We start from the raw sequence: 14,727 nt of genomic DNA, 5'->3' as shown, positions 1-14,727 counted from the left end.
GTTCAAGGAAATATATTATGTTCTTAAGAATTCGGTAAATCTGTTTGAAGTGAAGTTTGTAATGTTTTGGAGAGTAAATAAACGAGCGCTCGTGGTATTGGTAAGACCCTCTTATATAATCAGAGGAAAATATAAATATCTTTTCCTTTGGAGATTTTCTACCGCCTTGTAATATAAAATAAGATGAAAGACGAATCCTACTTAGCATAAGCTATTCGGTGCCGTACAGTATCATTTGGGAGATAATATTTAAGCCGCGTTTTGCATTCGGTGACATTTAAAAGGAGTTAATCGGATTTTCTTTACCAATTTGTTTTATTCATTTCGTTTAAAATTATTATAATTAATTGAATTTAAAACTCATTACTTTTTTGCCCACTGTTTGTGGTATTTCAGCCTGTTCATAGCTCCTACCCATCGAAATGGAAATGATTGAGCAAAATACATTTTGTAAAGTAAACAATTTTTATGATTAAAATTCATCTCTGTGGTAAAAGTGTCAAATGAACATGTCATCAATTCACTTAGACAAATCGTGCGTTATGAGCATTTGATAATGTTACAAAAATGGCCATTAAATAGTTCTTATATATTAATCTTTCACAAGTAAGATTTTTTTTAATAAACAAGCAATGAATTATTTCGGAAATGTAATGATTTTTACCACTATAATAGAATTATCTTTTAGTCGAAAGAATGGATTTACTAACTTATTCACACTCATCTGCATATTAATGCCTTAAAAAGAGCTTTGTTTTTTTTTTTGATTTTTTTAAACTAGGCATTTTAATAATACTTCATTATCTTGTAAGACTTTATGATTAATCATGAAAACAGACATGGGTTCGCTGTTTAGGGGAAATAACTTTATATACCCACGTAAATAAACCCGACGCTATCTAGTCAACAGCGTTCTCGACTCACCCATTTACATCACAAAAAAACTGACTGACAGACAGACAGGCGGATTCTGGTTTCAAATTTAATTCCGCGCTCTTCTATTGCATTCGACTAAAAGTTACGTTTGTGAGAATATGATTGAATAATTGGGATCTATCAGACCATATTATGAAAACATGTATAAATGTCGGCTGAACAAAATGTTTCGGTAGGTTGTGTAAGGCTGTGGCTAGGTAAAAGAGAGTAAGACCTAGTGTTTGAATTGTGCGTGTGTGTGACAGGCGCGACCAACGGACGAACAATGCGGACGCGACCTGTCAACCCTTCGCAGAGTGAGGACTCAGTAGCAGAAACAGCCCTCTCCAAGAGAAACTCGGACGGTAAGACGTACGCCATTGGGCAGCCTGCAAAACACTAATTGTAGCCCTACATTAGAAGGACCTGTTCACTGATACATTTCTGCTGTTGCTTTGGGGTAGCTTAATAATTCTGTCATTTAACACAAACGTGTATTTAATGGACATTCAACTCAACGACATTTCAAACACAGGCTCTCTTTTACTACATATTCTCTTGTAACATTCTATACTAAAGATATTATTCTTCAAAAGGTATTCATTTCAAAACTTATCATAAAATCTAAATTTCACAAGTATTCACTAAAATTTCAAAGTTATTTATTATTTTAAAATAAATTAATGGAAACTATTTAGTGATATTAATATTTCTAAATACCAGAAATAGCACTGTATTTCATTAGCACTATAAACACTTAAGTAGTGTATAGATGGCGTATATATCATAGACGTAATATCCTTACTACTAAATAAACAAAGGTAATGAGATATACTAGACATGGCCATCGATATTTATCGAACAAAAATATTTTATTCGCTTCAGATAAATTGTTCTGAAATCAGGCTTACCTATTAAAAAGAGGATATTAATGTGCTTCAAATATAGGTATATAAAATTTTGAATGTATTATTATATTATTTATGGGTCAGTTATTGATTCGGAATAGCCATTGGGAGATTGTTTTTCGGTCACTGAAAAAAATGTGTTCTATCAATTTCGATATTGTGTGTGAGCTAAATCCGTGTTTTCGTTTCAAATGTATGAGATGTGAATGCTAAATTGAAACCGTTGTTTTGTAAAGATCTGTCGATAAATTCTAATTGAATACCTAATGTTATTTACTTTTTAAGAATAAAATGTAAATTAAATAGAAAATGGAAATATAACTATGTTTGAGTCTTTACCATAACTTGACCTTTTTAACCTATGTTCTATACGACTATAATTTGAAATTAGACTGATAAGAACACACGTTTAAATTGTAATTGTATATTTTTGTATTTTATATGATCATAAATTAATTATACTTTTTAATAATTAAATTAAACATGATTTTATTGTTCAACATTACATGATTTGGTAAAAACCCGATTTTTTGTTTGTCTACTACATATCTACAACGTTTATTTTGACGACTATAGACGTACAAGGACGCGTTTGTAGGTAGAATTAAACTTGGGAATTCACTATCCGCTATGTGAATTATTACAATGTGCGTTAGATTAGTTTCCCGCCCTTCGTACCTTTTCTGTTACCTGCCCATTCTAGTGTTAAGGGTCGAGATGCTGTTATTAATGATTGCAGTTTGTACCTACATCGTGTAATTGCTTTTGGGAATTTGTTTACTATACTGAGCCAGTTGTGCAGAAATTTAGATTATTTATATATTTCAAAGGTTAAGTTAAATAGTATTCATTATTGGATATGCCATTTTAACAAATGTAGATTTAAAAAAAAAACTTGATGTACTTGCTGTCGTATAACTAATAAACAAAACGTAAACGTCGCTAAATATCTTGAAACATGAGGTCCAAGCACCTAATCAATGGCATAATAATGGCTGCCTTTTTAAGCCAGGACTTCTTGGTGATATAAATTGGTACTTACCTTGGCATTTATAAAACGTTCCGCGATTATCAATTTTACAAAGATCTCTGCTGATCATAAGAAAGAAGGAATACAATAAAGTGACCTCTACATAGAACACCAGTGTGACTACCCTGCATGAGTTTCTCACAATACTCATACCTCCTGGCTGAAAGCACAACCTAAGGGTTGTGCAAAAGAGACAGAACATAAGCCTTTACATCTTAGGTCTCACTCCGTTCTTGCCATGTTAGCCACCCTAACCACGAGTCAGTCACGCCATATTAAAATTATTTTGATTTTTTTATTTCGCATTCCAGATACAATGATATTACGAATTAATGATAATGAGAAATACAGTAGTGATAAATATAAACTTAAAAATTCCTTCATAAAAAAAAACACATACTTCTTAGACTATACTAAGTCTCAAAAAACAAACATTTTTGCCGTTTCAATGTAAAATTTGAATGCGTATAACCTTACAACCGAAGACCAATCACGTTTATCATAGTGTGAGTGACAGCAAATCAATACTGTGCCATTGTAATTAAGGCGACACAAGCACGAAAGCGTTGCTCACTAATCGGAACGAACGTATAAGTTTGAAAGCGGCTTCAAGACCAACTAGAACGCGAGACGAACTAACTCTATTTCTAGTTACAGTATTTGTTTTCTTTGTGTCCACAATAGATTTTTGGATGACGTTATGAGTTCTGGAAATCAGATTAAACAGACCTTTGTTTATCATGAGCGATAATAGCGCCGAAAAAAAAACGTTATTTTTGTTACGTCCTGTATTGCAATTTCGAATTTTTCGATTTACACAAAACGTTTTAGACTCTCAGCTTTGCTGTTATGGAGCTTTGGTCTATAAGGGAATTAGCTTTACAGAGCTTAGAGCTGTTACTCGCTGTGGAGCACTCAGTTCCAGATAACGATTTTTAATTCAATTTAGAAAAACTCGTTAGTGTTGAGTTAAGTGATTCTCAGTATTAATTTTACGTGTATCCATTTTTCAACGAGTCCGTAGGATTTGTTGCAATTGTTTTGTGATTTATTTTGTTTACTTGATAGAAATGTACTAAGAAAATAAATAATGTAGCGTGCGGGTTTTAATATATAAGTACTGTAATTACAATTACTTTAATTGTAAGTACTTGAACATAGTAATATATTGTAATGTTGTAAAAGCAAAGATTATTGTTATAAGATCATTAAGAACAATCATTGTAATTTTGAAATCCTATGTTTTACTTTAGAATTTGATATATCTAGAGTTTTTATAATTGTTTTTTTTTTCAGATGAGGAAGATGAGCCACGCTGTGTTACTTTAACGCCGCGACACAAAGCTGCTATACGTTTTATTAGAAAGGTATTTATTTATTTATATGATTTATCAATAAGAAAAATTTTAATGTGTAATTGTAAGCTGATATATTTTCTCTATAAAAATTATATAATTACCAGTCATTAAACTCAACTTTGATACACAACACGCACGGTACACTAGGGTAATTTTCTTTAGATTTGAGAAGAAACGTGTTTGACGAGAAAATTTAAAAATAGGCTTAGATAGGTCAGATAATAGGTATTTAAAATTTCTATTGCTGTCTGTTCGCTCAAACCACCTCAAACGAGGTGGCACGAAAGGGACAACTGCAGATCGGACTGGAAATACTTTTGTAGAGCACTCGGAATCGACATTTTGAACGTATTCCCTTGTTTCCTTCTCCAAAGCTTGACCAATATACATTTTAGAAGTGAAAACTTCATTGTCATCGTTCAAAATGAAATTCGAATCTAAATAAAACTCGAAAGGAGACAATAATAAGTACTTGAATATATGTAGTTTGTATTTTATTTATCCTGGTGTTCCCAATTAGAGGGATTATTATGTAATATATTATATTAACCCAAAGTTATAAAATTATTGTATTCAAGTTAATCAGATGTCTTGTAGTTAATTAAAATTACGTTGTAATATTTCATTCTCAGATAGGAGGGCTTGGGAGTAAATTCCACGCATAGTTTTGTCTATTAATGGTAAAATTAGTTTTTATTCATGATTGAAGAGGTTGTAAGTGGTACATTTTCGTTGATTTTTAAAAACACTAAGCTGCAGGAAACTTTTTGGCAACCTCTTTGTATGTTATGCTTTTATTTTAAATGTTTTTTCGGAATGTCTCATAATAGCGGAAAAATCGAGGGGCTTACATAATTTTAGAAGGCTCCTAATGTCCTTAACCAAGATAATTTTTTTATTGCCCTAGTAGGCTAATGAGCATGCGGCTCTTCTACTGCTTACCGTCGCCCATGGACTTCAGCAATGCCAGGAGCGGAGCCAAACCGGTGCTTTCTGATTTTTGGAAAAATATCTATCTAGATGGGAGCGGTAGCGCTAAGTCGTAATAAAATATTTGCTCTAGAGTCATTAACCCGAGAGGAAACAGGGCAATACGATTGTACAGACTAAATACACTCTTCTTACGAGTTTGGCCCTCAACTACAGATCCATTCGTATAATTAAAATTTTCACACTAACTATTAGTCTCGATTATTTTTATACTACAGCTTGAAGTAAAAGTTAATAAAACACATTTACATAATTAATAAGAAAAGAACCCATTCCATCAAGATACACTGAATTATTAAACTTGTTTGTAGCCTTTGAAGTGTTTTCTTTTGTCCTCCGCCATTTCGTTATTATAGCGTATAATAAAATATCTCTGAAGGTTGACATTTTTTTGTTGTTTAAATTTTCATTTTTGTTACCAGTGTTACATTCGGAGTAGTGTTTTAGAAATGAATGAAGTTTTAAACAGCTTTCGCAATGAATTAGTCTCAGCTTCAATTTTAGGTGGTCATTAGTTACGAGAAAGTTCATTGTTTTTGTAGCTTTCAAGTATTTATATTATCGAATTCTAACAGATGAAGTATTTTGTGGCCCGACGTAAGTTTAAGGAAGCGCTAAAGCCATACGACGTCAAGGACGTTATAGAACAGTATTCCGCGGGCCATGTCGACCTGCTGGGCCGGGTGAAAAACGTCCAGACTAGGTATTACAGCTACCAGCGAACCCTTCCACACCATGCACTACCATTCCACCTACCATCTTTTATACCTACGTTCTTTTATTTTTCGTCTGGACTGTACCTATACTATGTCTTGTAATCTATGTAGCCAAGTTAGCCTCAAGTCTAATACCTGTAAAACGTAGTAGTTAGTGTGTGCAATGCTATGTTACTTTTATACATAACGCATAACTATAAAACAAAGCGGCTGCTTCAAAATCACTTAAACGGTAGCCTATACTGATATTTGTAGGTACAAACACCTTAATGTAGTATTTAAATGCTTTCGTGGACTTATACGTTAATGTATGTATTCGAAAAGTGACCCATTAGTATCAGATCTTGTAAAAAAACATGTGATTTGGAGGTAGCCTTGACACTGAAGACTTCAAATGAATGTTTCCACTTCGGTTTCTAAGATACATGCGTCCACATACTTGTACATCGAACTAATAGTCACATCACCTGCCTGACTTATTACACGTTCGTTTCAAGGATTTTTAATGGATTCAAACGATCGGTTACATTGAACATATTGATGATAAATATGGCTATTATACAGTTTTGATAAATGATGAACACTAAATGATTGTTGCATGGCTGCCAAAATCAAATACCTAGAATAGTGGAGTACTTTTCTATCCATTAAAAGCGGATATATATGTATTCCGTTACGGCAACCCGCTATACTTTCATTAGCAGTTTGCATGTGACATTCCATTAATACAAACAGGACATAAATCTACAGGTTATGAATGGGTTCCATTATTAACGATAAATTACCACGCTAATAAGCCGGTCCAAATTTAAAACGCTCAATAGTCCTACCTATCCGTATAATAAACGCATAATGCTATAGGGCGGAGTTTCAGAACCGTAGTTTTGAAGTTTACAACATAAGCCAACAGGATCTGTATTTTATTTTCGTGTAGCTCAAGTATTTTGTCGCACGCAAGAGATTTAGAGAAGCGTTGAAACCTTACGACGTGAAAGACGTGATAGAGCAATACTCTTCGGGACATGCGGATCTGCTAAACCGAACCAAGAATTTACAGTACAGGTGAGAAGAGAGGTCGTCTGTCCCGTGCCCTGCACCGCCGGCTCTCGCCAGCAGCTCCTCATTCACTCTCATCATTTAAACTGGCCTTACAAATTCATGCATCTTTGGACATGAATATCATGATTACATCAAACTACGAGGGTTTAATACCCAACTAACACTGATCCTATTGTGTTGTGTGATATAAGTTTGTAGGTACTTTAAGAAATACAGCGGAAATTACGAGTGATTATAAAATTTTGGTGGTGATAAATATTATTTAGAGAAAGTAAATAGCAGAAGTAAATACAATAAAATTCACTAGTTTTATATGGATTTTCGTTTTAAAATACTAAGCTGAAATAAAGTCCAAAAATAGAATAACGTTAATACTGTTGTCTCCTTCAGATTTAAGTCAAAGTCTTAGTTGAATTAGCATATCGGATATCCTACCCATTGGACCGTAATAGGTTCACAGCAGTCATATAGACAAACTATGTGATCTAATAACAGTCTTACCACCTAGTATCGAAGATAGGAATTACTTGGAGAGTTAGCTTGGAAAACTGGGTGAGAAGTAGTTACAAGTGCCAAGAAAGTACCAGTAAAGGTCCAAAGAGGCCGAGATCGCAAACCTTTTGGTTACTACACGGACATAATTGAAGCCTTTAAGATATACTGCCTTATTTAGCATTATAGTACCTGTTCTAGGATTCTATCACGGCGTAATCGTATGATTGCGTACATTGTTGTTTCAAATATTAGTCTATGTAATTCTTAATTCAAATAGATTCGGAATTTAAAACAACATAATCTCTGTTTTAAAGTTCTTATAGTTTATGATATATACATATGTTATAGCATAGCGTAGCGTATAGGGACACGACTCTAAGCATGTTATCAACATTTAATAATCATTTGTTTCGTTGATAATAATAGAGCTTCAATATTTTTCTAAGGAAAATATCAGGTAGCGAGACCGCATACCACATAGGACATGTTTTCCGCTCTTATGTACATTTGATAATAATATAAACGAATCACAAATATTTCTAACACCTGACATCTTCTATAGCTTTCCTATATTCTTGGATCATTAAACACGCCTTCTCGAATTTGTTTCGTTTTGTGCATGTGTATAATTTTACAGTTATAATAATTTTACTGCTTGTGCACGTTTTATGGAGGGCCTAGTATACCTTTCCTTTCATCACATTGTATCTTTTTTGACATTATTAATCATAAATGACTTTTAAATTTAGTATTGAATTAATGAATTTAGTAAAATTTTAGTTATATAAACATAATAGAAATTTCTATAGATTGCACAGTCACTCAGGTAAGTCTACGGAAGTTTATGATAAAATCTTTAGGTATGGTCGAAATTATAACTTTTTGAAGAGCAATAAATATCTTTGCTTCACACGCGATATGGCGATATGCTAATATAGGCTGCTTGAAATATACGATTATGAATATTTATAATTTTTCTATACGATTTTTATTTTAGTAACCTATTTTTCTATTATGTAGGTTTCTGTGGTTTATTCAGTTTCTCTTAACGGTGTCACTTCAAATTGAATGTCAAATTACAGATTTTATTGAAGTTTTTGGTGACTAACTATAATAAAATATTTTTAATTTCAACAGGTTAGACCAAATACTTGGCAAACAAGGGTCAAAGGCTAAAGACGTCTACGCATCCAAAATAAGTCTTGCTTCCAGAGTAGTTAAAATCGAAAGACAAGTAAGAATAATATCATTTCATAATATAATTAAATTTTTTTTTTATCTAAAATTGTTTCGTTTTATTTTAGGTAGATGATATAGAGAGTAAGTTGGATCATTTATTAGAGATGTATGAAGAAGATAGAAGATCGCATAGGGCAGGTGGTGGAAGGAATGGAGGTGAGGGTGGGCCTTCAGGAGAATGTGGATTAGCGCTCAGAATGCGACCGGCTTTGTCAGACAAACAGTGCTCGGAGCCGAACTCTCCAGTATCTAGAACTTTCGACCAACCGGCTCCGGCATCAGCACCTCCTCTTCCTCATAAACGACCTATGAACAGAGGATATTCGGATTTGGGAACTAGGTTTATGAGGAAAAAAGTGATTGTTAAGTGAGTTATTTTTTCTAATAAATCTAGTACCTTCAAATTAGTTATTAGTGAAACACTGACTACTATTAACTATTAACCCACAGTGTTTTGTTAATGATTGTGATATAATACAGAATGTTGATACAAATTTTCAGAACATCGTCTAGTCGCAACAGTGATTCCCCCAGAGACGATGAGGTAGTTATCGTAGTTCCCACAGATAGAGAGGACACGCCACCGCGACTTGTCACCGACAGCTCAGGTATGATACCTACGTAAATACATATATCGTACATATTTAGATTATGTACGTCGCTTATTGTAAATGGAATAAGCATAACACGAATTGTTTAATCACTGACGAAGCATACATTCACAAATTATCATTTGCTCCAAATTAACTAATAAATACGTTTTTTGTGTATTCTAAATGAACAGGAGATTGTCAGTTTGTATTCAGTTAAATTAATTACAGATCTTTTCATTATTTAATAAGCTTATCACAGTAACTAATCAGTGATTATTATGAATATTGCCACCTACGTCAATAATAGTGTTACAAAATCTAAACGATAAGGCCGTTATTTGTTGCATCTACTCAAATTTTTATTTATAGATTTACTGTGTGACTCTATAATTATATGTAAGTTCTACATTATTGATGACACGTCTAGTAGAAAATTAACTACTGCTTGTAGTATATAATACGATCGCAGATTTAAGGATCAGAAACAGTATTGTGTAATAGGACTTACTAAGACTGAATTTATCCTCTATTTACATACCAGTAGGCAGCGGCTTGGCTCTGCCCCTGGCATTGCTGACGTCCATGAGCGACGGTGACCACTTACCATCAGGTGGGCCGTATGCTCGTCTGCCTACAAAGGCAATAAAAAAAAAAAAAAAAACCTACGTCTGTCCGATAATTGGATGCATAAAATGTGTGATATAGTTATGTAACCGTGCCTTATAAATCAGTTTGTCTTATATGAACTACATAGAGGTGAAGTTTATCGCATATGTTCACTGATTTAAAAAAAAGATCGAAGATTTTTTTGTAGTTGATCCAAGGAAGGTGCCTAATTCTATTCTAATCGAAATTAGCGCATTCCTGTGTCGTATATGTTTCATTACCAGCAAAAATAAAGGAGCCTAGAATAAGTTTGTGTAATATTATTTTTAAACTTTCACTTAGTAATAAAATTTTCGATCAATCCATTCCTCTCAAATAAATTGGTTAGACTGGCCCTGACTACAATTACTATTTTGGTGGCATATTCAACAGTTTTTTTTATCGGCTATATTGTATACGTCTGTGATTCAAATTCATAATATTAAGTAGGAGTTTAGGCAAAATAACAAAAGTTCTACATTCAACGACTTCAAGACACAGAGTCGATAATCCCCTGTTTATTTGAAGCACTATAACTTGTAATAAGCTTAGATTTCAGATAACAGAGTATTGGTAATAGACGTCGATTTACATTTATACGTCGTTGTGTATTACAATTTAACGAATGAAACACCGTTGCCATAGGTATAAATATGCGCATGTTACAAAATTGCAGCATCTTATGAAGATTATTCATCGTCAACTTCTCTTTGACCATCAACTCGGGAGAGCTCTAAATGTTTCGGTCATCGCCGACTGCGTGAGTCCTAACCTAAACAACCCGTATCGATGTGGAATGTGTATTCATTATGTTTCTGTGACTCCCTGGATCCCACTTTACGTCCTTATTTATTCTTGAATTCGTATTTATTCTAGTGATGGGGCTGTCACAAAATGTAATTGTCGATGAAAACTATTGCATCTTGGATTTCAGTGTTTATTGTGTTTTTGTTTTCTTATCGTGCCCGAATATTACTTTATGGGTATTTACTTTAAATGAACATTTGTCTTTCTGATATGATTTTATAGAATGCCATTACCAGGTTAAATGATCCATAAAAAGACAAATTTTCAATAAATTTAATAAACATTCATCAGTTGAGCATGATTCGTGACATACTTCTATTAGGTACTTAGAAAATTATTAGAATTTTAAAATGAATGCGTTATCTTTTCTTATAATACTTTTGTTACGTTCGTAAAATATTATAAATGTTGTAGAAGTTAGTATTTTTCTTCGAGGAAGTTTATGTCGATGGGTAAGTTTTAGTTAGATGTTAAACAGATAAATCATTGATTGAAACTATGTAATTCTTATGATGGTGTAATTGGAAATTTGATTGCCTATTTGAAAGTATGTTTATATTAGTTGGGAGTTATAATGTTAGATATAAATATCGTCATACTAAATAAAATAAAAATACGCTTTAGGTATCTCCAAATGAAAGTACCTACCTAATGCAGTATCGTAAGAGCTAAGCTTTATTAGTTACATAAAATTTCAGAAGTGTGCGCTAGCTGTTCGGTGGAAGTGGAGACAGAGGCTGATGTGGGTGGATCCCATTCTGGAAGTTCACCATCAGCATCTTGGTGCGAGGGCGATGGCACCGAAGAGCGCGGTTACGGCTCCGGGGACTCTCTGGCCGAGGATACCGCACTTCTGGGTGACGCGGCGCAGTCTGCTAACCCGCCGCGGATAGTCCGCAACCAGCGCCGGGACGTAGCCGTCGATCTCCACCTTCTACGACCTGATGTTTGAAAGATCTCGCTGTTTCCACATTCGGTGGTCACCTTAGTTCCTCTCCTGCTGGACTACCTAACATTACTTTTGGTATTGACGTCGTTCGCACAATAATTTTGTATTCGACATAAAATTGCTGTCCATTCACAATTTAGATACATAGGTGCTTAATGCGAAGAAAGAGCAATCATAGTTTAGTGCGGTTAAATAGTTATGTAAGTAAACTTTAACTCCAATTATGGATACAACGAGTAGGTTTTACCATTAATTTTACAAAGTTGACCCCTTCCGCTCGTTAGGCATTAATAAAGACCAAAGACTTTCAAAACGAGTAGATGATTTTAAGTATTATTGTTATTTTTTACGCTTAAAATATTGCATTATACTACGTTAAACTTTGAAAATTGAGTTGTAGATAATTTGTATATAATAATTTTAATGACTAAGTCAAATTTTTAACGATTATTTAGGTAAGTAAATTTAAGTATTTTAAACTAAGTGAAAAATCTTTCGTGATGTTGACGAATATCTAAAGAGAAGTAGTTAAACCTACCTTGTTAATATTTATAAGTCATACATACCATTATGCAAAATGTCTAGTCATACCTTAAACGGGTCTCGATACAATATACCGTAAATCAGCTCAAACGAAATCGATAATAAAGACCAGACGCAAAAACTAAAATCTAATCTCGATATAAACTTTATTTTGATTCTTCATCCTAATTAGAGGTGAGGTTGCATAAAAGTGAAGTGAGATTTGCATTTGAATGATTGTTTGTTTGATGAGAACAAGACAACAGACGGTAATTTAAATATATTTGATTATATTTTTAAGACGCTTTCAAAGAATTGAGAATTTAGCACAACACTATTGGAACTACTGTAGCACTTAAGAATAATAACGCAACAAAAACCTTGTACGTTCCATTTTAAAAAAATCAACAGTTTGAATCTTTTATGCGTTATTACTTGCGTTTGCAAAATGCTGTGATATTTTTATTAACTCATTACTGGTCATAATTCTTGAAGCTATGGACATCATACAACGAGAATTTAGATGCTATGTCCCATCGCAACAAACAGATTTGAAATTAAAGTTTGCTATTCACATACTTAACTGAAAATAATATTGAAATAAATATTTTAAAATATTGAGACTCTGAATTGGTGCTAGGGATTATCGCATTTCACAATAATCTTTTCAAACCCGCGAGGGACCAAATGATTTTACTTACACACGCCCGAATTTTCGTTTATACAAAGATTGTCGTAATGTGCAATAGTACAAAATATCGTTGATTGAATTGTTGCAAGAAAACTTTCCAGTTTAGTAAAATGTATGTAAGTTCAATGTATTGATAAATTTATAAAGAAAAAGTTAATCTTAAATGTTCCACATTTAGTGGTAGGGTGATTGATAAAACTACATCCAGTATCTAGTCTCCATTTAAAGAAAAATCAATTGCGGCTACGTTTCAGCTTTGGTAATCGCTCAATCGCATTCATACTCGGTAAATCATAAAATTATAATCCGGGATATACATAAAAATCATTCTTACCCTGAAATGTAAGAAATTCTCTAACTAGATCTTAGCATCGACGAATTTAAAAAAAAAATCTCTGCAACAAGGGTTATTATTCTCTTAATCTGTCAAATGAGTACTTAACCTTCCTACTTATATGAGATCCAATTCTAGTCTTGAAACAATTTTAACTTTTGGACACATTTCTTGATGAAGCAGGGTATTTAATTGCCTGAGTAAACTAGATAAGATATTAAAATATTGGTATGTACCTATTTAATAGTCTAACACCAGGCTAATTTGGCAAAACGGCATTTCCAGCGGCCTAAAATACCTATTTACAAATATTTATTGTCAAAATAAACATAAGAAATTACAATAATGAAATACACCATGGGACCTACTGTTGCCTACTGTTATAAACCTTTTAAGAAAGAAAAGCTTATGTACAATTACAATAAGTTCGTTTACATTCTAACTCTTATTCCACTAGTAAATAGATGAAATTTTCCTATTCGTGATAGCATCTTTAGAAAAAACGTTACAAAATTAAGTAAGAACCAAATTATTTAAGAAATGTAAAGGTAGGTACGTGCTTGTGTAACTTTCGTTGGGTATTCTGATATTCATTCAGATACCTGCCAATACGATAACGTCAGCGGTGCTTGGTGTTTATAAAATATAATATAATTATGTTTGATATTCGTTGAAATGAGTTAAAAATTCATGCACCAAATACCAATTATTTACTGTGTTACTCTATTAATGTGTGAGTATAATATGTGAAGCATGGCTTTGTTAAAGTAGAATTTTAAAACATTGTTCTGTTTTCTGTGTACTCCGCTTCTAAATAAAAGCGAGCGTACCTTATATAATAAGTACATATTTGTATTTTATTATCATCGTTGCGCATTTCATCATTAGCATCGGTTTTACTAACGGTTGTCAATTGTGGGCATCACAATTTATTACAGAATTGAATCGAAGCTCTGATCAAATTGTTTGTAATTATTAACACGGATTAGTATGCGTAATCTACTAAAGTAAACATTTTAATTATCAGGAAATTCCTTCAACTGCAAATAGGTATAATCAATAATTTTCATAGATTAAAAAAAAAGTTTGAGTTTCTTGCCACCAATGAGCCTGTATATTATATATTCTTATATAAGGTCCATATGAAAATATTTGTTTTTAAAGCCGATGTTGTGATCAGATTTGTATCAAAGTAAATGTAAGACAGTTTGGAATTGTTTTGCCTGTTAAGACAATTATCTGTAATTAAGCAAATTTTAGGTATCAGTAGATTTTCTATTACTTACATGACATCGCTTATGTACCTATCGCGTATTGATACAATAAAGAGTGATGATTAGCTTGTCTGCAATTTATTTCACGTTCTATGAAATCATGACTATACGAATAAAACAATATTTAGGTGATGTTAGAATTTATTTTTCTAATTCATGTTAACCAGATGGAGACAAAGTCTACCTATCTATCTATTAATAA

General features: G+C 32.9%; 1 protein-coding gene across 11 annotated transcripts in view; it reads left to right on the top strand.

Annotated features, from left to right (window-relative positions):
• Positions 1-14,593, top strand: part of KCNQ (KCNQ potassium channel) — a 50,278-nt gene extending 35,685 nt beyond the window's left edge. For 5 of the 11 annotated variants that reach the window (XM_089727642.1, XM_028181568.2, XM_028181561.2 and 2 more), the window contains 7 exons: positions 1,182-1,280; positions 4,150-4,220; positions 6,852-6,979; positions 8,609-8,705; positions 8,776-9,077; positions 9,212-9,318; positions 11,454-14,593. In XM_089727642.1, the coding sequence (XP_089583768.1) occupies positions 1,182-1,280; positions 4,150-4,220; positions 6,852-6,979; positions 8,609-8,705; positions 8,776-9,077; positions 9,212-9,318; positions 11,454-11,707 (1,058 nt within the window). In that variant the 3' untranslated portion in view covers positions 11,708-14,593. Of the gene's footprint in view, positions 1-1,181; positions 1,281-4,149; positions 4,221-5,776; positions 5,905-6,851; positions 6,980-8,608; positions 8,706-8,775; positions 9,078-9,211; positions 9,319-10,593; positions 11,418-11,453 lie in introns of those variants that run through there. The other 6 variants (XR_016323137.1, XM_089727646.1, XM_089727641.1 and 3 more) reach the window with 6 other exon arrangements.
• The last annotated feature ends 134 nt before the right edge of the window (positions 14,594-14,727 follow it).

This window comes from Bombyx mandarina, chromosome 05 (assembly GCF_030267445.1).
Source record: "Bombyx mandarina strain Sakado chromosome 05, ASM3026744v2".
Taxonomy (NCBI): domain Eukaryota; kingdom Metazoa; phylum Arthropoda; class Insecta; order Lepidoptera; family Bombycidae; genus Bombyx; species Bombyx mandarina.
Note: the sequence above shows the minus strand (reverse complement) of the source record. Positions and strands in the feature narration are given on the sequence as shown.